This window comes from Eriocheir sinensis, unplaced genomic scaffold (assembly GCF_024679095.1).
Source record: "Eriocheir sinensis breed Jianghai 21 unplaced genomic scaffold, ASM2467909v1 Scaffold214, whole genome shotgun sequence".
In the NCBI taxonomy this organism is placed as follows: domain Eukaryota; kingdom Metazoa; phylum Arthropoda; class Malacostraca; order Decapoda; family Varunidae; genus Eriocheir; species Eriocheir sinensis.
The window spans coordinates 17,501-42,207 of record NW_026111515.1 but is presented as its reverse complement, the minus strand read 5'-3'; the positions used below and the strand labels follow the sequence as shown (position 1 = coordinate 42,207).

The 24,707-nt window shown below is 43.1% G+C and overlaps 2 protein-coding genes across 2 annotated transcripts in view; both read right to left on the bottom strand.

Annotated features, from left to right (window-relative positions):
• Nucleotides 1-236: 236 nt before the first annotated feature.
• On the bottom strand, nucleotides 237-5,266 carry LOC126990851 (uncharacterized). Its single transcript, XM_050849505.1, has 3 exons — nucleotides 5,170-5,266; nucleotides 3,116-3,231; nucleotides 237-494 (listed from the first exon to the last, which is right to left on the bottom strand). The coding sequence occupies exons 1-3, from the start codon at nucleotides 5,243-5,245 to the stop codon at nucleotides 237-239; spliced, it is 450 nt and encodes a 149-aa protein (XP_050705462.1). The 5' UTR covers nucleotides 5,246-5,266.
• Nucleotides 5,267-7,213: 1,947 nt separating this feature from the next.
• The window catches only part of LOC126990850 (synaptogenesis protein syg-2-like), a 22,254-nt gene continuing 4,760 nt past the window's right edge, over nucleotides 7,214-24,707 (bottom strand). Inside the window, exons 5-8 of the mRNA XM_050849504.1 lie at nucleotides 23,303-23,457; nucleotides 15,566-15,710; nucleotides 10,436-10,487; nucleotides 7,214-7,373 (exon numbers count right to left, since the gene is read on the bottom strand). Coding sequence (XP_050705461.1) covers nucleotides 7,214-7,373; nucleotides 10,436-10,487; nucleotides 15,566-15,710; nucleotides 23,303-23,457 — 512 coding nt within the window. The remainder of the gene's footprint in view (nucleotides 7,374-10,435; nucleotides 10,488-15,565; nucleotides 15,711-23,302; nucleotides 23,458-24,707) is intronic.

Sequence of the window (24,707 nt, the reverse complement as noted above, 5' to 3'; positions counted from 1 at the left end):
CCCCCCCCAAAAAAAAAACACAGTCAGAGTACCCTAAAACAAACAAACAAACAAACAAACAACATACAAACACTAAAGCGGCAATAAAATAAGGAAAACTAAACGAAAAATAACACTAATAACAAGCACCCAAACAACCCACTTAATCAACCCAATCAACGCAATCAATCCATCACTCCAACAGTCAATAACCCCATCACCTCAACAATCAATAACCTCGTCACTTCAACAATCAATCAACCCAGCACGCAAGCACACTCCCCAATCCCCAATCCACAGGTGTCTGACTCACGTTCCACAGGTACTCTCTCCGGCGCCACCTGTTCGGCCTTAGGGGTGAGGGTGCGCAGCGTGAGGTAGGTGGGCGGGCTGCTCCCCTTGGCGTGGGCGGCGTGTAGCACCATTGTGTAGTCGCGTCCGGGAGCCAGCGACGTCAGGTTGAAGCGAGGCAAAGAGTTGTTGTAGGTCGCTGCCACGTGGTTACCCTCCCTGACCTGTGGGTGGGTGGGAAGAGTGAGAGGGAAGAGTAGGGAAGGGAAGGAAAAAATGAAAGGGTAGGTGAGGAAAAGAAAGAAAGAGTACGAAAGGGAAATGACGAAATGGTAGGGAAGGTAAGGAAAGCAAAGAAGGAGGAGGGACGGGAAGGAAAGAAAGGGTAGGGAGGAGAAGGAAAGAAAGAGTAGGAAAGGAATTGGAAGAGATGAGAGAGTAGGGAAGGGAAGGAAAGGGCAGGGAAGGGCAGGGAAGGAGTAAATAGGGAAGGGTAGAAAAGAGTACGGAAGGGAAGAGAAGAAAAGAAAAAGAAGGGAAGGGAAGGAAATAAACGGTAGGTAAAGGAAGAAAAGAAAGAGTATGAAAGGGTAGGGAAAAGAAGAGAAGACAGAATAGGCAAGGGAATAGGAAGAAAGGGTAGGTAATTGAAGGAAAGAAGCAGTAGGTAAGGGAAGAAAAGAAAGTAGAGAAGGGAAGGAAAGAAAGAATAGGAAGGGAAGGGAAGGAAAGAATGGGTAGGGAAGAGAAGGGAAGGGAAGAGAAGAGAAGAAAAAGTAGAGAAGGGAAGAAAGGAAAGAATAAGAAGGGAAGAGAAGGGAAGGGAAGAATGGGTAGGGAAGAGAAGGGAAGTAATTGTAGGGAAGAGAAGGGTTGTCATTGAACGTTAGGAAAGGGAAGAAAAGAGAAGAAAGAAATGGAAGGAAGGATGGGAAGGGAAGGAAGGAAGGAAATAACGGTAGGTAAGGGAAGGGTAGAAAGAGTAGAGAAGAGAAGAGAAAATAAGCAGTAGGTAAGGAAGGAAAGGAAATGTAGGGAAGGGAAGAGAATAGAAGAAAGGGTTGGGAAGGAAGGAAGAAAGGGTAGGGAATGAGAGATGTAACAAACCAAGAATAGGAAGGTAGTTAAGAAAAGGGTAGGGAAGGGAAGGGAAGAAAGGGTAGGGAATTAAATAGATGTAAATAAACGGTAAGTAGGGGAGGAAAGAAAGAACAGGGAAGGAAAGGGCGGAAAAGGGCAGGGAAGGGAAGGAAAGAAAGTTGGTGGAATTATAATGTATGGAAGCGAGTGGAATTTCATGTTTGGGAGATGGAAAGAAAAGAGATAAAACGAAGTGAGAAGAGAGAATTTGTGTAGAGGATTTAAACGAAGAAAATGAAGGGAAAGGAGGAGAGGAGGAAAACAAAGTAAAAGAAAGGTTAAGAAAGAAAACGCAATTAGAGAGGAAAGAAGAAGTAAAAATAGTGGGAGAGGAGAGGAAAGGAGGAAAAAAAGAGGAAGGGAAGGAAAAGGAAAGAGTGAAGGGAAGGGTAGAGAAGCAAGGATTAGGTAGGAGAGGCAAGGGAAAGGGAAGGATGGAGAAGAGAGAGAGAGAGAGAGAGAGAGAGAGAGAGAGAGAGAGAGAGAGAGAGAGAGAGAGAGAGAGAGAGAGAGAGAGAGAGAGAGAGAGAGAGAGAGAGAGAGAGAGAGAGAGAGAGAGAGAGAGAGAGAGAGAGAGAGAGAGAGAGAGAGAAAAGATAGAATATTACTCAATTTTCACGGTAATGTCTTTTCTTCTAAAGGTCTCATTGTGTACTCGACCTAATTTTTTTTTTATCACTTTTTAGTCTATTTTGTCTCCGCCTCAACCCTTTCCTTCACCGTGGTCAGAGGGAGGAGGAAAGAGGCTGGAGGAGGAAAGAGGGGGGGGGGGGGCGGACAGTTTAGGTACTCTGAATTTCCTTAATTTTGTCCCTTATTAAACTTTTTTCTAGTAAGGTTTCTATCCAGTCCTTCCCACGTCTCTCCCTGCGTACCCTACCCTCACCCCCTGGAGAGAGAGAGAGAGAGAGAGGGAGGGAGAGGGAGGGAGAAGGTGGGGGGGAGGGGGAAAAGTTTGTTATCCCCTCATGGAAGTTTTCTTTTCGCTTGAAGTTTCCCTTTACCCTAATATTCCCTTCCCTCCCGACGCTCCCAAGACTCCTCCAGGTATTAAAGTTTCTGCCGAGTTTTTCTCCTTCAAGTGCCGGTCAATATTTCCTCTTCCTTTTCCCGGCTTGTTTATCCCCTTCGAGTGCCGCTCAGTATTTCCGCCCTTCCTCGGCCTGTCATATTTTTCTCCTTCACTCGCTGGTCAGTGTTTTCTTGTCTTCCTTTGCCTTGCCTTACTTTCCTTGCTAGTATGGATTCCTCTTATTTCTTTTTTCTCTACCTCTTCCTGCTACTCCTTCTCCTCTCTCTACTCATCCTCCTCGTCCTCATCGCTGGTCAGTGTTTTCTTGTCTTCCTTTGCCTTGCCTTGCCTTACTTTCCTTGCTAGTATGAACTCTTCTTATTTCTGTTCTTCTCTACCTCTTCCTTCTACTCCTCCTCTCTCTTGTCATCCTCCTCGTCCTCATCCTACTCTCCTTCTCCTCGTCCTTCTGCTCCTTGTCTTCTACGGCCTAGTTCTCGTCTTCGTCTTCCTCCTCCTCCTCCTCCTCCTCTCTAACTAATCCCTCCGTCATCTGTTTCGTGAAGAGCATTATCTCACCACATAACTCACCTTTACTTCATTGCCAAGTGTGTGAGTGGGTGTGTGCGGGCAGGAAATGACGTCATGGTGCAGGTGTGTGTGGGCAGGTGTGTGTGACGGTGCGCTACTCACCTCCAAGTGGTAAGTGTGCGCCAGGTGCCCCGGAGAAACCACGTCCTCACAGGTGACGCTCGCCGAGTCCGTGGTGATGTCGTGTTGGTGGCAGCCGGTCAGTGGGCTCGGATCCCCTACAGGACAGATGTTGAGGGTTGGATTAGCTTCGTTTTGTATATTCTTTAGGCTTTATTGGGTTGGGAAGGAATAGAAGGGTTGATGAAATAAGAAAAAGGAAGCAGAAGTAGAATGGAAGGAAGGGAATAGAAGAGTCAGTGAAGAAAGGGAGGAATAGAATAGAAGGAAGGGAATAGAAGACTGGGGAGGCGGTAGCTGAGTCGACAGAGTGACGGCCCCGCGTTCAGGAGGACGCGAGTTCAATCCCCGCCCGGTGCCACCAAGCTGGGATTTTCAGCCGCCGAGTGGCTTAAAACTACCCACATGCTGTCCAGAAGGCCACCTCAACCCGGACTCTAGATTCTAAGATTAAAGATGAGTCTGGAGGGCAGCATGAGCCAATGCAAGATGGCGCCACTATACACTCGCTTGCTCCAGAACGGGCTGGGCCGACCATCAAGCCCCACCGGGAAGAAGCCTACTGGCGCAATAGGCGGCGACGTAAAAAAAAAAAGAATAAATAAATAGAATTAATGTCGAGGACGCAACCGGCAGAAGAAAGGTAGGAAGGAGTAAAATCGAAGGAAGGTCATAGCAGAGTTAATGAAGGGGGAGTAATAATAATAAGAAAGGAAGGAAGGATTAAAAGAGAAGGAACGAAATAGAAGATTTAATTAAGGGGAAGAAAAAAGGGAAAGAAAGGAAGGAAGTTATAGAATGCGAGGAAGTTAATAAAAGGGTTAAGAGTAAACGAAGGGAAATAAATAAGATAAATAAAGGAAGAAAAAAATAGAAGAATGGAAGAAAGGGAATAGAAGAGTTAATGAAGTGGAAGACTTGAGGAAGAAAGGAAGGAAAGAAAGGAAGGAGAGATAAGAGTAGAGACGGAGAGGGCTGAAAGGGAGCGAAGGAGGGGAGTGAAAGCAAATAAGATGAAGGAGGGAAGGAAGGAAGGAGGGAAGAAATGCAGGGAACCCAGAGCCAGATAATACGAAGAAGGAAAGGAGGAAAGATAGAGAGGTAAGAGGAAGGAAGAAGGATAATTGAAGGAGGAAGGGTAGTTGATGTCAATCTAAGTTAGGATGTCTTTGGTTAGAAGTTATGTTAGACGAGTTTAGATCCTCCCAACCCACTCCCTTCCCTTTTCTTTTTTACAGCAAAGGAGACAGCTCAAGGCACAAAAAGGAACAATAATAAAAAAAAGCCTGTTACTGCTGATCCTAAAAAGAATCCAAAGAGTTGGCCGAAAGAGGGTCAATTTCGGGAGGAGAGGTGTCTTGATACCTCCTCTCTGCCTTCCTTCGTATCTACCAACCACTTCTTCCTTACCTCGCTCATACGTCAGGTTTTATTGCTAGATCAGGTAAGTTGGTTTAAGTTTAAGGAAGTTAGGATTAAGTCGCTAGTTTAGATTTGAGTAGGTTATGCCAAACTCCTCCTTTTCTTTATTTCCTTGTTTCATTCCCACCATTTATCCTTTTCCTTTCTTATACTTTAGTTTTATCGGGTAAGATTTGTTGTTGATCAAGGTGAGATTACGATGGACTGGAAGGTAAGGCAGACTATATTAGATCGTTCCAAACCCTTCCTCACCTTCCCTTTATTCTGGATACGACTTCTCCTTTCCCCATTCTTAACCTCCTCCTGATTCCTTTCTTCAGTCCCTTCCTTAGGTTATCCTTGATTAGAATTGAAGTTAGACTAGACTAGATCAGATCATTTCAAACCTTTCCCCTCTCTTCCCTTTTACCCTTCCACCGTCTTCTCTATTTCCTTCTTCCTTCTTTATTTCCCTTTTTTCCCTTCCTTAGGTTAGATTTGATTAGAAATTAAGTTAGACTAGATTAGAACATCCCAAACCTTTCCCTTCCCTTCTGTTTTAGGCTACCATTCTATTACTTCCTTCCCATCCCTTCATTCCTTTTGTCTTTCTTTTCCTTCCCTCGCTTCCTCACCCACAATACGGATGGCGAAGACACACGGATGGTCAGCCTTCCCCAGGTCATTCCTCGGCTGGCACTCGGCCCGCATGGCTCCCTGGGTACTGCTGAGGTTGCCTGTGCCGTGGCCCAGCTGGTCGAGGTGAGGCAGAGTCGTCGTGCTGCAGTGCCGACCTCAGCTGTAGGGAAGACGGAGAGATTGGGGTGATTATAAGTGGGTCGATAGGGGTGTGAGGGGAGGGGTGTGGGTTTATATAAAGGAGTAAAGAAGGGTGTGTGTGTTTTGGGTGGAGCAAGGGTGTGTGTTTTATTTGTTTGGTGGGGGGAAGATGTATGTGTTATGTGTTTGAGTTAGAAGTGTGTGTGTGTGTGTGTTTGTGTGTGTTTTGGGGAACAAGATGGGAGTGTGTGTGTGTGTGTGTGTGTGTGTGTGTGTGTGTGTGTGCATCGGAAGGCGAGACAGAAGGGTGTGTGTGTATGTGTTTGTGTTGGGGGGGGTGGGAGGGGCTGTGTGGATGTGTTTAGGAGATAAGGATGCTGAGGAAGATTGTGGAGGATGAATGGAGATGATATGGAAGATGCTTAATGGATTTGGGAGATTCAAGCGATGGGTAAGAGGCGGAACATTAATATTCAGTGACTGTGGGATTTGCAGGGACAGATAAGGACCACAAAATACGTACCCAGCATAAAACTATCCATTCTCTTATTATCGGCAAACTCAAGCCAGGACCAACTCACCTGCGTCATGTTATGGTGAAAGGACCTCTCCCAGGTGAACATGACGTCAGGGGAGAAGGAGCACTTTACACTCCATCCTCACCTTCTCCCCAACCACTGCCAGCATCTCCTTCACCCTCCCATGCGCACACAGGGGACTGGGGAGGAAACGAAGTGGATGAAAAAAATAAATGAAGCGGTAATAGGAAACAAGAGAGAATAGAGAAGTTAAGGAAGAGGAGAAATTAGATAAAGACTAGGAAGAAAAGGGAACTAAGGGAGAAAAATGAGTGTGTGAGAACATAGAACAATAATAAGAGACACAGAAGAGAATAGAGGAGTTAAGGAAGGGGAGAAATTAGAGAAAGAAAGGAAGAAAATGGGGGAAAATGGAGAAAAAGGAGCAAGAAAAAAAACATAGAGCAGTTATAGGAGAGACAAGAGAGAATAGAAAGGTTGATAGAAAAGGCAAAATAAATAAAGAAAGGAAGCAAGGAATATATGAAGGAAGGAAGAGAGGAAGGAGAGATAAGAGTAGATAGAGAGAGAAGGTTGAAAGGGAGCGGAGGAGGAGGAGAGCAGTGAGAGCAAATAAGACGAAGGAAGAAAGGAGGGAGGAGGGAAGCGAGGAAGGGAACACAGCGCCGGCTAGTAAAGGGAAGCAAAGGAGGAGAGATAGAGAGGTAGGAGGAAGGAAGAAGGGCCATTGAAGGAGGAAGCGAGGGAAGAAGTGCCGTGCGAAGAGGGAAGAGGAGGAGGGGGAGATAAAGATGGAGATTAAGGAAAGAATTAGAAGGAGAAAAGGAGGAGGGAAGGAGCGAGGGGAGCTTGGGCGAGATTGATGCAAGGAGAGAAAGAAGGAAGAGGAGGAGGGGGAAGAGGAAGAGGAGGAAGGAGGAAGAGGAGAAAGAAAAGAAGGAGGAGGAGGAGGAAGAGGATAATAGAGTGGTGCAGAGCTAATAATGAAATTGTTGAAGAACGATAGGAGGAGAGGGATTGGTTTGATAAGAGAGAGAGAGAGAGAGAGAGAGAGAGAGAGAGAGAGAGAGAGAGAGAGAGAGAGAGAGAAGAGAGAAGAGAGAGAGAGAGAGAGAGAGAGAGAGAGAGAGAGAGAGAGAGAGAGACTTAATTTAGAGTGGCAGATGGAAAGAAAGAGAGAGGAGGAAGAGAAAAAAGCAGGCAGTAAAAATAGAAGGTTAAATAAAACGGCAGAAAAAAAAACAAGAACACAATGACTTAGGAGAGAGAAACGAGATCACACACACACTCATCATCACTACTACTACTACTACTACTAATACTACTACTACTACTCCTACTACTACTACTACTTCTACTACTACTTACAGTCTATATGGAGGGGTACGGCGTTGCTCTGTCCATCTCCCTCAGAATTCGACGCAACACATGTATAGAGTCCCGCGTCCTTGTGTGTTACCTCAAGTAGTGTTAGAGACTGTCCACTCTCTACCACGTTGGCGCGCTGCTGCGGCCGCCCCTAGAGAGAGAGAGAGAGAGAGAGAGAGAGAGAGAGAGAGAGAGAGAGGGAGAGGGAGAGGGAGAGAGAGGATATATGTTCAGAAAGGGCGGTGAGGTGCATGGATTGATGAATTGGGTTAAAATTGCTGACCTAAGGCGATGGAATAGAGGATGATACTAGTTGTGTGTGTAGGTAGGTGTGTGTGTGTGTGTGCTCCTGCCTGTCCCTGATCAGATTATAAACACACACACACACACACACACACACACACACACACACACACACACACACACACACACACACACACACACACACACACACACACACACACACACACACACACACACACACAGAACCAATCCTCCACTCTTTTTTTTCTCTCCATCTCTCCCTCACCTTCGAAATGTCAACTGAGGAGATATGTATTTTACCTCTGTTCTTCCCTCCTCCTTCTTCTCCACTCTTCTCTTCTCCCTCATTCTTTCCTCCACTACACTTCTCTGTCAATGGTGTAGAGTAAAAAAAAAAAAAGGTAAATATCTAGCCAATAACGTAACCTTACACCTGGATAGAGAACCTCGGGCATACCTGGGTTGTGATCGATAAGGGAGGAGGGAGCGAGGGAGGGAAGCAGGGAGGGGAAGGGTGGATGCAGGGGGAAGTGAAGGGATTGATCGGGGAAGGAGTTAGCAAGGGAGGAGCATCGGGGTGTGGAGGAAAGGGAGGAATGAGTAATGGGATGGTGGGTCAGCAGTGGGTGTCCGAAGGGAGGAGAGAGGAGAGGTGGAGGGAAGGCAAGGAGAGCAGGAAGGATGAAAGGAAGGAAGCTAAGTGGATAGGTGTGGAGTGAGTGGATGGAAGGAAAAGGAGAAGGGCGACGAGGGAAGGAAGGAAGCTTGGGCATGTGTGTTTATGTAATTGTTTTGTTTCTGTTTTTGGTGTATTTCTTTTGCAAAGTTTAAGTGGAGGAAGGAAGAGAGAGAAGGAAAGGAAAGAAGGAAATGGAGAAGGAGAGAGGGAAAGGAAGAAAAGAGGGAAAAAGGAAGAAGTGGAATAAAGTAGTTTGTTGATAAGAAGGAGGAATAAGAAGGAGAAGAAAAGGAAGGAAACGAGGAAGGGAATAAGGTAAATTGTTGATAAGAAGGACGGTCAAGGAAGGAGAGAGAGAGAGAAAAGAAGGAAGAGAGGATAAAGGGAGAAGAAAATGAAGGAAGGAATAAGTTGGTTTGTTGATAAGGAGAATCAAGAAGGGTGAAGGTGAAGGCAAAAGGAGGGAGGGAAGGAAGCAAAGTTTGAAGGAAGATGAAGGATAGAAGGAAAGAAAAAAGGAAGGAAGAAGGAAAGGAAGGGGTAGTTTGTTGGATATGAAAGAAGGTCGAAAGAAGGGGAGAGCAGCGAAGAAGGGTGGAGGAGAGAAGGAAGGAGTGAATATGTGGGTGAATGAAAGGCAGGGAGGGGGATGAGGGGAGGCAAGGAGGAGGGAGGGAAAGAAAAAAACACAAAGTTGAGAAAGACGAGTACACCCAGACAAATAGATTCTAGGAAAGATATGAAAGAAGGTCGAAAGAAGGGGAGAAAGTAGAAAGGGAAGAAGGTGGAGGTAGGAAGAAGGGCAAGGAAGTAATATGGGTGGAATGAAAGCATGGGAGGGGGGATGAGGGAGGTGAAGGGAGGAGGAGGAGTTAAAAAAAAACAAGGAAAGGTTGAGAAAGATTTACACCCAGACAAATATGATTCTCTCTCTCTCTCCCATAATCAACCGACGCTGACTCATCTTCCTAAATATCACCAAGGTCCTTAACATTACAATAGTCCCCCTCATCAGCCAATCCCACGCCAATGACTCCTAATGACCGACTCAGCGTGACTTTAAATGACTCACGAAGGTATAAGAGGACGCTTAGGATGAATGACTCCTCCTTAAGCTTGACGTGAGTGTGTGTGTGTGTGGGGAGGTTATGTGCGTGCCTCGTGAAGGAGATAAAAGGTTAAGGCAATGAGTCAACAAGGAGAGACGATCTTATTGTTTCCTGTGGAATAAGATGACGAAATCGTGACCTATATTTGAGCTATTGATCAACTGTATAAGAGAATGAACGGTAGTCAGTGAGTCAAGAAGGCGAGACAGATTTTTTAGTGAAAGGATTGGCAAAATTATATGTATTTTAGGGTATTGATTAACCGATGGCTGGATGAGAGAATGAACGGTGGAGGCATCGAGTCAACAAGGAGAGACTTTTTGTAGTGAATGAGATACCGAAAGTGTGACGTATTTTTAGGCGATGGAGTGTCTGATGACTGACTGAAAGAGTGAATGATGAAGCCAATACGTCAATGATTAGACATACAACATTTATGGTTTTTGGATTTGCTCATGAGAGAATAACTATTTTTTTCATCATATGGCAGTGATTGAGTGACTGATGACTGAATGAGGGAATGATGAAACCAATACGTAACAGATTAGACATACAACATTAAGTGCATGGCTTTTGATTCTGCTCAGAGAATAACTATTTTTCATCATGGCGGTGATTGGAGGACTGATGACTGAATGAGGAATGATGAACCAATACGTAATGATTAGACATACAACATTACAGTGCATGGCTTTTGGATTCTGCTCAGAGAGAATAACTATTTTTTTCATCATGGCGTATAGTGATTGAGTGACTGATGACTGAATGAGGGAATGATGAAGCCAATACGACAAATGACTAGACATAACAGTAACCCAAAATAACCTAGCACGACACAACCCAACCCAATTCAACATAACCCAACCCAACCCAACATAAGCCAATCCCACCCAACCTAGCCCAACATAACCCAACCCAATCCAACATAACCCAACCCAATATAACCCAACATAACCCAACATAACCCAACCCACATAACACACCACAACACAACATAACCCAACGCAACTCCAACTCAACACAATATAACCCAACCCAACCCAAACCAACAGAACAAAAACACGACAAAAACGCAACACACGGCAACCAAGGCAACACTCACGTTCAGCAGGAAGGTAAAGTTGTGGCGGGCAGGCGCGCTGCACAGGTGAGAATGGCTGACTCCCCTGCTTCAGCTCCTCGCCCCTCGATGTTGATGCTAGCCTGGGGTACGTCTGGGGGGAGGGATAAGGGGAGATTAAAGTGAGGGAGTGAGGTAGGTGGTAGTGTTAGTGTGAGAGGTGGGAGGAGATGTTAGTATGTGAGCGTTAGTCTTTATATGAGTGTTAGTGTTGTTGGATGCGTCTATAGGGGGAAGAGGAGGGGTTAACGTGGGGTGACTTGAGGCTGAAGGAGGCATAGTGTTAGTGTCAGTCTTTATGTTAGTGCTTGTGAAGTCTGCATTGTTTTTGTTATTATTGTTAGGGACATGTCTGAGGGATGGAGGGGAAGAGGAGGTTAAAGGAAGGGTGTTATGGAGGGAGGAGGAGGAAAGCAGTATGTGCTAGTGTTAAAAAGTCAGTGTTAGTGTGTCTTGTTAGTGTTGATATTGTTTAAATGTCTGAGGGAGGGGGGTTAAAGAGTGAGGAGAGAGGCGTAGTGTTAGTGTCTGGTGTGTACTATTATTGTTACGTTTATTGTTATTATTATTGCCATTGCTGTCTGTTTCTGTTCTGTCTTTGCCTGTCTAATCATCTCTCTCTCTCTCTCTCTCTCTCTCTCTCTCTCCATCGTTGTATAACATCTACCAATTCTCCGGCACAATTTTCTTTCAGCACCTTTTTCCTCTTGTCCTTTCCTCCGTCCTCCCATTCTTCCCCTCTCAACGCACTCTTTCCTCCCCAATATTCTCAGCCTTTTCCTTTCCTTTCCTCCTCCATTTCCTCCTTTCCTCCATGTCCCCAGCGCTGGAGGGAGGGTGGAGGAACTATACCTTAGGATTTAGGAATATACCTGACAATTTGCTGCCTTGAGCCCAGAATATCCACGGTGAGGGAAGGAAGGAAAGGAGGAAGGAAGGAGAGGAGGGAGGAAGTGAGGAAGGGGAGGAGGGGGTAAGGGGTGGGGTGAATCACAGTGAGGGAGGGAGAAGGAAAGGAGAGGAAGAAAAACGTGAACGAAGAAAGGATGGAGAGAAGGGAGGAATAAAGGAAGGAAGGAAGCAATGAAGGAGGGAGAAGGAGAGGAAGGGAGAAGGAAATAAAGAAGGAAAGTAAGAAGTGGAACGTGGTACAAAAGGAAGGAAGAGAGAGAGGGAGGAAGAAAGAAAGGAAGAAAGAAAGAAAGAAAGAAAGAAAAAAAGAAAGAAAGGCAGAAAGAAAAAAGAAAGAAAGAAAGAAAGAAAGAAAAAAGAAAGAAAGACAGAAAGAAAAAAAGAAAGAAAGAAAGAAAGAAAGAAAAAGAAAGAAAGAAAGAAAAAAGAAAGAAGACAAAGAAAGAAATTGAAAGAAAGAAAGAAAGAAAGAAATAGAAAGAAAGAAAAAGAAAGGAAGGAAGGAAGAAAGCAAGCAAGCAAGAAAGAAAGAAAGAAAGAAAGAAAGAAATAGAAAGAAAGAAAAAAGAAAGGAAGGAAAAAAGCAAGCAAGAAAGAAAGAAAGAAAGAAAAGAAGAAAATAAATAAATAAAGAAAGAAAAAAAGGAAGAAAGAAAGAAAGAAAAAAAAGAGAAGGTGGATAGAAGGAGGGAGGGAGGGAGGCAGGGAGCAGGAAAGGAAGAAAAGTGGACACGAGGTAAGTAGGGAAGCAAGAGAAAATGGAAGGGAGAAAGAGGGGAGGGGAGCAGAAATATGGAAACAAATGAAAATGGCAACGAGGTATATAAGGAGGGAAGGAAGGGAGAGAGAAAAGAGGGAGGGAGGCAGGGAGAAGTAAAGGGATAAAGGTGAGAACGAAGTAAAGGAGGGAAGGAAGGGAGAGAGAAAGGGGAAAGGAGGGAGGAAGGCATGGAGAAGGAAAGGAAGAATAAGGATAACGAGGTATGAATGGAGGCAAGGGATAAAAATAGGAAGAAAGGAAAGAAAGAAAGAAGGGAGGAAGGACGGAAATCAAGAAGGAAGGAGGGAAGGAAGGAAGAAGAGACGGAGGCAGGAGAAGAAAATTAAAGGAAAGTGGGAATGAAGAAAGTGATGGAAGAAAGGGAGGAAAAGAAAGATGCAGGGAGATGGAGAGATGAGAAAGTGGGAAAGAGGTGAGGAAGAAAGGTTGAATGAATGAATGAAGGAAGGAAGGAAGGGGGGAAAGAAAATATATTGTGTGGAAAAAAAAGAAAAATAAATAGAAAAAGACAGAACGAAAGAGAGGGCGCGAACGAGAGAAAGTAAATGAAAAAAAAATAAAGAAAAATCGATAAAGGAGATAGAGGTAGAGATTAATAGAAGAAGAAACAAGAAATGAGAAAGAGAAAAATACAGACAGTGAGAAAGAAAAGTAAAACGAGGAGATGGAAAAAATGTAAAAGGAAAAAAAGACTAAGAAAATGAGCAAAGGAATAGAAAAAAAAAAGGACGGAAGAAAGTTGAGGGAAAAGAGTTGCAGAGAAAAAAGGTAAAGGAAGAAGAATTGGCTGGAAAACTCGGCTTGAGAGGAGGAGGAGGAAGAGGAAGTGGAAGAGGAAGAAGAAGAAGAAGAAGAAGAAGAAGAAGAAGAAGAAGAAGAAGAAGAAGAAAGAAGAGGAGAAGGAGGTGAAGGAGGAGGAGGAGGAGGACGACGACGAAGAGGAAGAGGAAGAAGAAAAGAAAGAGGAGGAGGAGAGATGTATTGACAAGAAATGAGAAGGTTGGAGAAACGGAAGGAAGATAAAGAGACGGATCAAGGAGGAAAATCACCAGAGAGAGAGAGAGAGAGAGAGAGAGAGAGAGAGAGAGAGAGAGAGAGAGAGAGAGAGGAAGACCGAGACCGATTAGCCCCGATCACCCGTTTCATCAGCTCCAGGCGAAAGTTCCCACTCCTCCCCGATGAGGGAGGGATCGATCCTGCGCCGCGAACCATAACATTATTTCACCTGTCCGGCGTAGATGAGAGGGGCTGAATTGGTGAAGCCAGGTGGGTTCGCTCTCTCTCTCTCTCTCTCTCTCTTCTCTGCAAACGTTAGACCTTGAAACGGTTTATTTTATTTTATCACATTTTTATTTCCTTTCCTCCTGCTCTTCCTCCTCCTCCTCTTCCTCCTTCGTCATCTCCTCTTTCCTCCTCCTCCTCCTCCTCCTCTTTCATCTCCTTTGTATCTCTGTTCCCTCCCCTCCTCCTTCTCTTCCTATCTCCATATTTTTCTTTCTGTTCTGCTATTTTTCTTAACCCTCATGAATTATCGCCCTCTCTCTCTCTCTCTCTCTCTCTCTCTCACACACACACACGCACACACACTATATATATTTTAATACATCTCATTTTATCTGCGGCCTCCCTTCATCCCTTTCATGCAATTTATTTTCTCACATATATTATTATTCTCCTTTTCTGTTTTCTTTCCCTCCTTCTTTTCTCCCTCCTCCCCGCTTTGTAAATTCACACCTCCTTATCTTTCTTCCTTCTTCCTCTCCCCTCTTCTCTTCCTCTCTTTCTTTTTATCTCCCCATTTTTCCTTCTCTCTCTCTCTCACTCCTTGGTTTCCTCCAGTCTACTAACTCTCTAAGTGTTTGCTCCATACACTCTTTCCTCCATCTCACTCTCTCCTTCCGTTTACCCCTCCACCTCCTCTCTCTCTTCCTTCTTTTTTTTTCTTTTTATCTTATTTATTTTCTTCATTCGGGTCTCCAAGTCGGGTCGGGTCTGTGTTTGTATGTTTGTGTCTGTTACTGTCTCTCTCTCTCTCTCTCTCTCTCTCTCTGTATCTATCTATCTCTCTTTCTATCTGTCGATCTATCTATCTATGTCTCCCTCCAGTGAATCGTTACGTTTAGAGTAATGTTTCCTCTACTCCCTTTCTCCCTCTCCTTTCTTCCCTCACTCCCTCCTCCCTCCTCTCCTTTTCCTCTGTCTCCCTTGATTCAATGGGGAGAGTCTGGCTCTCTCCTTCCCTTCGTTCTCTCCCTCCTTCTCCCATCCCTTTCTTCAGTCTGCTCCTCCTCCTCCTCCCTCTTCCTCCCTCCTCCCTCTCATTAAGGAATTTCTGCTCATCATCTCCTGTTTCTCCCTCTCTCTACCTCCCTCCTCACTCATAATCTCCTTTCCTCCTCCTCTGTCCATTTTTATCTCCTTCCTCCTTCTTCCTCTTATCTCTATTGGGACTGACATTGTATGGTGTCTTGTTACTCTCTCTCTCTCTTCTCTCTCTCTCCTTCCTCTTGTTTTACTTCGTTCCCAAAATCCTTACCTCTTTCCTTGGTTTTTGTTTTCTCTCTCTATCTCCTATCTGTCCTCCATCCACCTTTATCTTTCTGAGTATCATTGTTTTCTGCCCCTCTCTTTATCCTCACTCAGGCCTGCTCTATTCTTGTCGTCCTCTTTCGTTTATTCTGTTCTCTTTCGTTTATTCTTCTTCCCTTTTTCTTCCTTAGATTTCCTGATCCAGCTTCTTAATCTTTTATCTTAACATCACTTTCCTTTTTCTTTTCTAAATCATCGCTCACTCTTTCCTCCAGTCTGTCTCTATTCTCCTTCCTCTTCCTAGTTTTCCTACAGCATCTTTACTATCTAAGCTTTTTTTTTACCCTATGTCATGCTATATATGTTTTTTTCCTCTCTGCCTCTCACATTTTTCTTTCTCATCCTTAGATTCCTTCATACTGATTTTTCTTATTCCTATCTTAGCATCACAGTTTTCTATTTCGTTCTGTATCATCGCTCACTCTTGGTCCTCTCTGTTTCTTTCTACCTTTTCTTCCTAATCTTTCTCTATCTGGCTTTTTCATCTCTTTGTTTAACCATCCTATCATTTGTTCCTCTACCATTACTCACTTTTTCACGTCTATCTCTTTCGTCTACTTTTCTCTTGTTTCTTCCATCCGACACCTTCTTTATCAGTCATAGTAAACCTAACTTTTACTCTTTCTACTTTTCTTTCCTTCATCCAACATATTCTACATTAACATTAAGCCTAACATCTACTCTCTTCCTTAGTTTCATCCATCCAGCACCCTCTTCATCATTCATTCTAAACACAACTTCTATTCTTGCTACTCTTCTTTCCTCCATCCAGCATCTTCCACATTCACTTTAAGAATAATGTCAAGTCCTTAGTTTCCTCCCTCCAGCGTCTTCATCACTCATTCAAAGCACAACTCCACCCTGTTCCCTTCCCTCCGGTCACGACTCACAGTGCACGGTGAGCCTGGCGGAGTCCGTGGCGGTTAGGTGAGGCAGCGTCGGGGAGGTGGCCTGACACTCGAGCAGGCCGCCGTCATCCCCCACGCTCGCCCGCAGCTCGAACACCCCCTCCGTCAGGTCTCCGCCGGGGTGCCTCTGTGCGGGGGAAAAGGATGTGGCGTTAGGCGAAGAATGGGTAGAGGAGGTGGTTACTGAGCACGTTAGTTGAGGAGGGAGAGAAGTGATTTTTTTTTTTTTTTTTACAATAGACAGCTCAAGGGTACAAAAAAGGGAACAATAATAAAAAAAAGCCCGCTACTCGCTGCTCCTAAACATATTACAGACATATTACAATTAGATTAGAAGTTAGATAAGAAGAGTTAGATGAGAATTTAAATGAAGAGTAGGTGGATGAGGAGGTTAGTGAAGATGTGGGTTAAGAAGGAAGGAGAGAAATGGAGAAGGATAAGAGGAAAGCTAGATGGGGAAAAGGTCGAGAAGGAGGCTAGATAAGACGTTAGAGAGTGAGATAGATAAGAGGGAGAGAAGAAAGATGAAGAATAGGTAGAGAAAGAGGTTAGTAAATACGCTTGGTAAGGAAAGAGAAAAGTGGAGACAGATGAGAGAGGGAGAAAGAAAGAAGTTAGATAAAGAATAAGTAGAGGAGTGGGTTAGAGAAGACTTTAGTTAAGGAAGGAGAATAGGGGAGACATAAGTAAGAGAGAAGAAAATGAAGAATAGAGAGAAGAGGTTAGGGAAGACGTCTAATGAGGAGGGAGAGAAGTGGATCCGTCGAAAGGGTGAGAAGGGGATGTGGGGGGGGGGAGAGAGAGAGAGAGAGAGAGAGAGAGAGAGAGAGAGAGAGAGAGAGAGAGAGAGAGAGAGAGAGAGAGAGAGAGAGAGAGAGAGAGAGAGAGAGAGAGAGAGAGAGAGAGAGAGAGAGAGAGAGAGAGAGAGAGAGAGAGGGGTCGATACATATCAGAGAAGGAGAAAAGGGAGTCAGGTGGAGAACAGGAAGACGCTTTCAAGACCCCAAGAAACCAGGACGGAATTAGGTCCCATAGAAGTCAGAGAGAGGAAAATTATAAGCCTTTGGAAGGGAGGAAAGTGTAATTAAATATATAAGGGGCCGTGATTATTTTTCGCCCTCGCGTTTGTGATTGAAAGAAAATATGGGAACGGCGAGACAAATAGTTGTTTTTTTAGGGGGGCGTGAGTAGAAGTGTCGAAAAAGATAAATTTGGAACGAAAACAGAGGTAGAAAAAACATAAAAATAAAAACATAGATTGTTGATGTGTGTGTGTGTGTGTGTGTGTGTGTGTGTGTGTGTGTGTGTGTGTGTGTTTGTTTGTTTGTTTGTTTGTTTGTTTGTTCGTTTGTTCGTTTGTTTGTTTGTTTGTTTGTTTGTTTGTTTGTTTAATTGTTTGTTTGTTTGTTTGTTTGAGAGAGAGAGAGAGAGAGAGAGAGAGAGAGAGAGAGAGAGAGAGAGAGAGAGAGAGAGAGAGAGAGAGAGAGAGAGAGAGAAACCAGCAGCAGAACAAAGTGACAGAAGTGACCAAAATCCAGTGTGGGATGAATGGTGAAAAGTCTATATTGAAACCGTTTGGGAGAGAGAGAGAGAGAGAGAGAGAGAGAGAGAGAGAGAGAGAGAGAGAGAGAGAGAGAGAGAGAGAGAGAGAGAGAGAGAGAGAGAGAGAGAGAGAGAGAGAGAGAGAGAGAGAGAGAGAGAGAGAGAGAGAGAGAGAGAGAGAGAGAGAGAGAGAGAGAGAGAGAGAGAGAGTGGTGCTAACTAGGGCTGTGATGTTGACTCATTAGATCGGTCCCCTGAAAAAACCCGCGTGAAACAGATGGCCATTAACCTGTTCCGTTTTTTCTTTACTCGGGGTAATAAAAAGAGAAAAAATTGAAAGTCAGGTACCAGCTAAAAAAATAATATAGTCCCTAACCAGCCTAAAATAGATATCAGGGGAAGGCGGTAATGAAGTAAATGGAATGGAAAAGATAGAGATAAATAGCCGTATAGGTAAGATATTAAAGAAAAGAGAGGAAGAAGTGGAATTATAGAAAGGGACATTGAGTCGAAACGGAGAGAGCAATAGATTGATAGAGAGAAATGTAAATATAAATAATGATAGTAAGTAGATTTAGAGGAGATAAATCACGGAAAAGGGAGAGACAGATGTGGAATTATAATAAGGGACATTGAGTGGAAACGGAGAGAGCAATAGATTGATAGAGAAAATGTAAAGATAAATGATAATAGTAAGTAGATATATAGGGTATAAATTAAGGAAAAGGGGAGAGAAAGATGTGGAAATATGAAAAAAAAGAGAATGAAGAGTAGAGTGAAGACAGAGTGAGAATTAGAAATAGAAAATAGATTGATAAATACATAAAAAAAGCCAAATGAATAACGGATGACATAGACAAACGGTAAGGCAAAAAAATAAAGGAAAATGGAGAGAAAAACTGAGTGAAGACAAAGAGAGAAATAGATAGATCGAGAAAATTAGAAATAGAAAGTAGATATATACGCAGATAAGCAAGTGAATAAGGGATGACATAGAGAAGCAGTAGTGCAAAAAATATAAAAGAAAAGGGGTAGAAGAATTGAGTGAAGACAGAGAGAAAGAAATAGATGAAGAGAAATAGAAATAGAAATAGAAAATAGATGAATGAATACGTAAATAAATAGGTGAATAACGGATGATGACATAGACAAACAGCAAGGTAAAAAATAATATAAAGAAGAGGGGGAACTGAACTGAATGAAATACAGAGAAACATATAAATAGAGAAGCATAAATAGAAATAAAAATAAAAATAGATAAATACGTAAAATAAATATATGAATAGTCGAGTCCATAGATAAGCAATAAACAAACAAAAAAATATATATAAACGTAAAAACTGAAATACACATAAAAACACTTACGTAAGAGGAAAGCAAATAAAACCTGTTACGATTCTATTAATATCAAAGGAAGAAAAGCGAGGTCAAACGCTTTATTTTTTCTCGAGGAGGGGGGAGGGAGAGGGAACAGAAATAGTGCAAGTTTTTATTGTAGAAGTGTTTTTTATATATAGTTTTTTCGTGTTTTTCTTTTGTATTTTCTATGTCTGTTTTTACTTGCAACTCTCACCTTTTCATTGATGACGTGTGTTTGAAGGGTTCGTGTTTGTGTGTGTGTTTGTTTGTTTGCTCGTTTGTTTGTATTCGTGTGTGTGATTTTTCTTACTGATTGCTTGTTGAGGTGTTTTTTTATTTGCTTTATTTATTATTTATCAATCTACCGGTTTTCGTCTGTGTTTGTTTTCGCTTTTTGCTTCATTTTTTATTTCGTTTCACTTGTGTATCTGTTTTTGCTTTTTATGTTCTTATCGTTTTCTTATTTATTTGTCCTCCTCCGCCTCCTCCTTCTCTCTTTTCTTTCTCTCCTTCATTCTCTTTCTCCTTTCTTTATTTATTTCTCTCCGTTTCTTTTTCTTTCTTTCTCTCTCTCTCTCTCGTCTGATAAAAGGCCTGGGAAAGCGTACCCAGGTATCAATAAACAGTTGAAAAGAACAATACCTCCGGCACTCACTCCCCTCCTTTCCCTCCCCTGAACACACAAAGGCCGCCACTCGCCCCTTCCTCTCTTGCTGCTCCTCTACATCTCTTCACTGCTGAGTCCTTTGTTTTCATCATTCCTCTCCACCACCTCCCCTCTACTCTTCCTATCATATTTTTGTTATTATATTTATTTACCTTATATCATTGGCAGAAACTTTATTTTTATCTCCTCATTCCCTTGTTTTTATTCTCTCTCTTATTTTAACACATTTTTACACTGGTGCACGGCAATATTATTTTTCCTTAGTTAAAGTTCCCTGTCCGTTGGGGAACTATTTGAAAGCGTCTGCCGAGATGATATGTGTTGTTTAAGTACAATCACAATTATATACACTATATACATTTATGTCCTTATGGTGGGGTGTAGGTCTAGCCACCTGTGGGAAGCAACCTTCATCTGCAGAGTGGACAGTTGTGTCACGTCCACATCAGCAGTGAGAATGTTCCACCACACCACCGTTGCGATGGAGAAGGCACGTTGGTGGGTGCTGGAGCGGGCCCTTGGCACTTCCAGGAGGGAGGCGTTGCTCACCACCGTTCTCGTGCTGCGCTCAGGCCTCCTCCAGGTAGCCCTCAGGTCTGTCAGTTGGGGCACTTGGCCCACTTGTGCCTTGTGTAGCACCGTCAGGGCAGCGACTCTACGGCGGTGCTCCAGGCTGTTCAGCTGGTTCGTGGCTGCTTCTGTCCGTCGTTCGTGTGGTTGTTGTGGTTGTTGATGTTGTTGTCGTCGTTGTCGTCGCTGCCTCTCCCACTGGCTCGGTCGGTGGTGCTGGGTGCCGCTGATGAGGCGTTCCGCCGTCCTCTGCACCTTGTCCAGCAGGTTGAGGTTGCAGCGAGAATTGGCCATCCAGGTGAGCGGCGCATTTTCCATCAGTGGTCGGACTTGTGCCTTGTAGAGGGTGTTCAGGCCTTCAGCGTCAAGGAGATTTTCCATGCGGCGCAGGAGGATCACCTTATGGGAGGCTTTATGGGCCACCCTTTCAAGGTGACGGTCGAAGCGCAGCTCACACACACACACACACGCACACACACACTCTCTCTCTCTCTCTCTCTCGACTGCCTATTGCTGTTCATTTTTCTCCTTTTTTCCAGTTGTTAGCGTCCCTACCTACGCTGTGGGCCTGAGTTCGAATCCCGGTCTGGGCAGTCGGCGTGTTGCCCACCCAGCTGTTCATCCATAATTTCGGAATGGTCAATGAATGGGTACCTGGGGAAGCCTGGGGAAGGTTAACTGTGGTAACCCGGAATTTACACTGGCCTTGTGTCGGGTTAATGGGTCCTTGCCACCACAGGCTCAGAGGGCCAACTGGACGGAGATGAGCACCGCCGCCACGCGCAGTATGACGCATGCTCCTAACTTGACTTTTATCTTGTCTCTATTCCTAAATATATTTTTAACGTTTTATTTCCCTGCTTACATCATTCTCTCCCGATTGCTCATCACTTCCCGTCTTTCTTCTTTTATCATCCTTCCTAAAATTCTTCTTTTTTTCCTATTTTCCTTATCATCTTAACGCCATTCTTAACATATCATAACATTGCATAACATTCCCTAACCTATTCTATCCCTTTAAATGACTCTCCTTTTTCCCTCTTCATTAACCGTCTTTTCCTCTTTTTCCCATTTCTGTTTGACCTCAGTTGTTTCCTCGCTTTATGCTGAGGTTGGACTTTGAGTGTTTACCGTACCAGTGAAACCAGAGGAGCCTCGCCGTGTCATTAATTTCCAGCTCTGAAGGGAGGTTTTCTTCCCCGTCTCCTCTTTCCTCCCTGGGGTCTGTTTACAAAGCCTATCTGGGTTTGTTTTGGAGAGGAAGGCAGGGAGACTGGAAGAGGGAGGCAGGAGGAGGGAGGGGGATAAGGATGGTGGAAGAAAGAGGAAAAGGCAGGAAGGGAGGAATGAGTGCGGGCGACAGGAAGGGAGGGAGAAAGAACACAAAGAAACACAAAGGAAGAACAAACAACAGCAGACCTGCTGGTCCTTACGAGGCTGTTTGTGACAAGCTACACTAACTATCTAATCAAAGGTGGAAGATGAAGGACAGCAAAGGCGAAGGCTCCTCCCCACCCCCCCATCCCTCCAGCCAAAGCTGGCAGGAAAGGAAAAAGAACCATGCGGCATGGAAAAACTGCGTGGAATTTATGTAGGAAAGAGGAAAGAACTACCATTACTGCTACCACTAACCGGGCGATATAAACGGAAAAGGACACCAGTATTCGAAGGAACTTAACGTTATTACGACAATAAGTAATATCTTAGTTGCTGGCTGGATTCAAAATACTTGTCTAATCTATTCTTGAAGGCCGTAACTGTTATACTATCAACGACATCACACGGTAGAGAGTTCCAAACATTAACAACTCGATTTAAGAAGAAGTGTTTAGCTTCTTCTAATTGTGATTTCTTTTTGTTCTATTTGATCGATCAGTTGTAAAGTAATCTTCCGCATTAATATCACTGAATCCTTTAAACATTTTAAACACTTATATTAGATCGCCTCGCATTCTTCGTTTTGATAGGCTGAATAAATTTACTTCTTTAAGCCTTTGTTCATATGACAAATTTCTCAACCTTGGAATCATCTTTGTTACTCTTCGTTGAACCCGTTCCAACTTTTCTATGTCTTTTCTGTAGTAGGGAGACCAAAACTGTACACAGTACTCTAGACGGGGTCGAACCAATGAATTATACAGTTTTAATATTACTTTTTCCGATTTATTATTAAAGACTCCTCCGATGAAGCCAACCAATTTGTTTGCAGTTTTAACTACCTCTGAACAATGCTGACCGGGCTTTAAATCGCTTGATATAGTGATTCCAAGATCCTTTTCTTTACTTACTGCAGAAAGTTGTTGGCCATTCATTACGTACCGAACGCGATTGTTATTTTTTCCGATGTGCAACAATTTACATTTGTCAACGTTAAATTTCATTTGCCATTGATTGGCCCAACGTGCAAGTCGATCTAGATCTGATTGTAAAGCTTCTTCGTCGAGTGTCGCAGTTACTTTACTAGCAATTTTTGTGTCATCAGCAAATTTTGATACTTTGCAAGTGAGCCCATCATCGAGGGCTAAGAAGGAGACACGAAGGGAGATTGCGGAAGGGAAGAGAAAGAGGTGGTGGAAGAAAAGGTGAAAGACAGGAAGGGAGGAAAGGAGTGTAGGAAACAGAAAAAGGGGAAGACGATGGCAAGAAAGGAAAAAACGAAGGGACGATAGAGGGAAGTGGAGAGAATGTTAGCGGAAGGGATGGAAAGAGGAAAAGAAGGACAGATAGACAGAAAGATAGACAAACAATTAACATAAAAAAGATAGTGAAACAAAAGAATGTAAAGATAACAGGCATCATGAAGCAGCTAAGGGAAAGTAAGGAAACAGGAGTGAGTGAAAATACAGCAAGCAAGATGGCTCAACTATAAACACTTGCCTGCGCCATAACGGGCGGCACTGACCACTAGGCCCCACCAAGAAAGCCTACCGGAGCCAAAGGCGAAACGTACAAAATAGATAAATACATAAATAAAAGGAGAAAGTGATGGTCACATAAAGAGCTGAAGATCGATGGAGAAAGGTGAGAAAGAGAAACGAAAGGAGAATAGACGAAAACATACAAACACTAACAACAAAAGAGATGAAGAGAGTGAATTGAGAAAGCTGAAGAAGAGAAAGGAAAAGAGGGTAGACATAAGGAAAGTAACAACAAAAGAGATGAAGCTGAATGGAGAAAGATAAGGAGGAGAAACGAAAAGAGAATAGACTAAAGACAAACAAACATATAAAGAAAAAGAGATGAAGAAGCTGGATGGAGAAAGATAAGGAGGAGAACGGAAAGGAGAGTAGAAGAAAGACAAACAAACATATAAACAAGAAGAGATGAAGAAGGTGAATGAAGAAAGATAAGGAAGAGAAACGAAAGGAGAATAAACGAAAGACAAACAAACATATAAACAAGAAGAGATGAAGAAGCTGAATGAAGAAAGATAAGGAAGAGAAACGAAAGGAGAATAAACGAAAGACAAACAAACATATAAACAAGAAGAGATGAAGAAGCTGGATGGAGAAAGCTAAGGAGGAGAAAGGAAAGGAGAGTAGACGGAAGACAAACCAACCAAAGAACACCAACAAACTTACCAGATGAACATTGCGGGTGATCTTCTTGCCTCGGAGTCGCCAGGTGAGGGTGGGGGGCGGCCACACACCTGAGGCCACGCAGGTGAGGTTGTACGTGCGCCCCCCGGACAGGTGCTGCGGTAACGTCCTCAGCTCCACCGCCACGGACTCCTCGCCTGGGGAAAAGAATGTTACCTTATTGGGATTTGAGTTTCTTCATAATGGCATCTCCGCTGACTTGCTGTTATGAATTATACCTCCCCCTTTTGAGATATATTAACCTCGGTATGGATTTTTCTCTTTCTATTTGCCTTCCACTGTTCCGCTTTTGTTAGTCATTTTCTTCCTACCTTTCTTCTTTCAATGCCTCGCTGTCCTGCTCTCGTTAGTTATCCTCTCGTTTATGCGATGTCTAAACTTTGATATTTACTGTGATATTTTTATACTATTATTTACTATTTACTATTTCCTTTGATATTTTACTTTTGATATTTTTCTCCCCTTTCTTTGCCTTCCACTGTTCTGCTCTTGTTAGGTATTTTCTCTCTTCTGTGTTATCAAATCTTCCTTATTTCATTTTTTTTTCTCTTCGGTGTTATCAAATCTTTCTTATTTCAATTTCTTCCTATTTTCCTTTCGCTGACTTACTCTTCTTAGTTAGTATTCTCTCTTTTTTTTGTAATATTTAAAACTTGGTAATACTCTTTTCCCTATTTGACTTTCATTATCTGTCTCTTTCAGTCATTTTCTTCTTTCAATATATCTTAACATTTGGTATTTCAATTTCTCCCTTTTAGACCTTCCGCTGTTTTGCCCTTGTAAGTTATACCTATCTCGTAAAATACAAACCTTGGTATTGCTTTTCTACTGTTTACCTTCCATTACCTTGCTGTGTATAGTTATTCTCTTTTTTCAATATAACCTAACTCTTGGGATTTACGTTTTTTTCTTTTGGCCAACCGCTGTTCTGCACCTGTAAGTTATACCTATCTCGTAAAATATAAACCTTGGTATTGCTTTTCTACTGTTTACCTTCCATTACCTTGCTGTGTATAGTTATTCTCTTTTTTCAATATAACCTAACTCTTGGGATTTACGTTTTTTTCTTTTGGCCTATCGCTGTTTTGCACCTGTAAGTTATACCTGTCTCGTAAAATATAAACCTTGGTATTGCTTTTCTACTGTTTACCTTCCATTACCTTGCTGTGTATAGTTATTCTCTTTTTTCAATATAACCTAACTCTTGGGATTTACGTTTTTTCTTTTGGCCTATCGCTGTTTTGCACCTGTAAGTTATCCTCTCGTTTTGTGATATCGAAACCTTCCCTCTGTAAATGTACCCTTCTTTGCCTTCCACTGTTTTTCTGTTATTCTATCCCTTTTGTGTTATCAGTTATCAGTTTCTCCCTATTTCCCCTCGACGGTC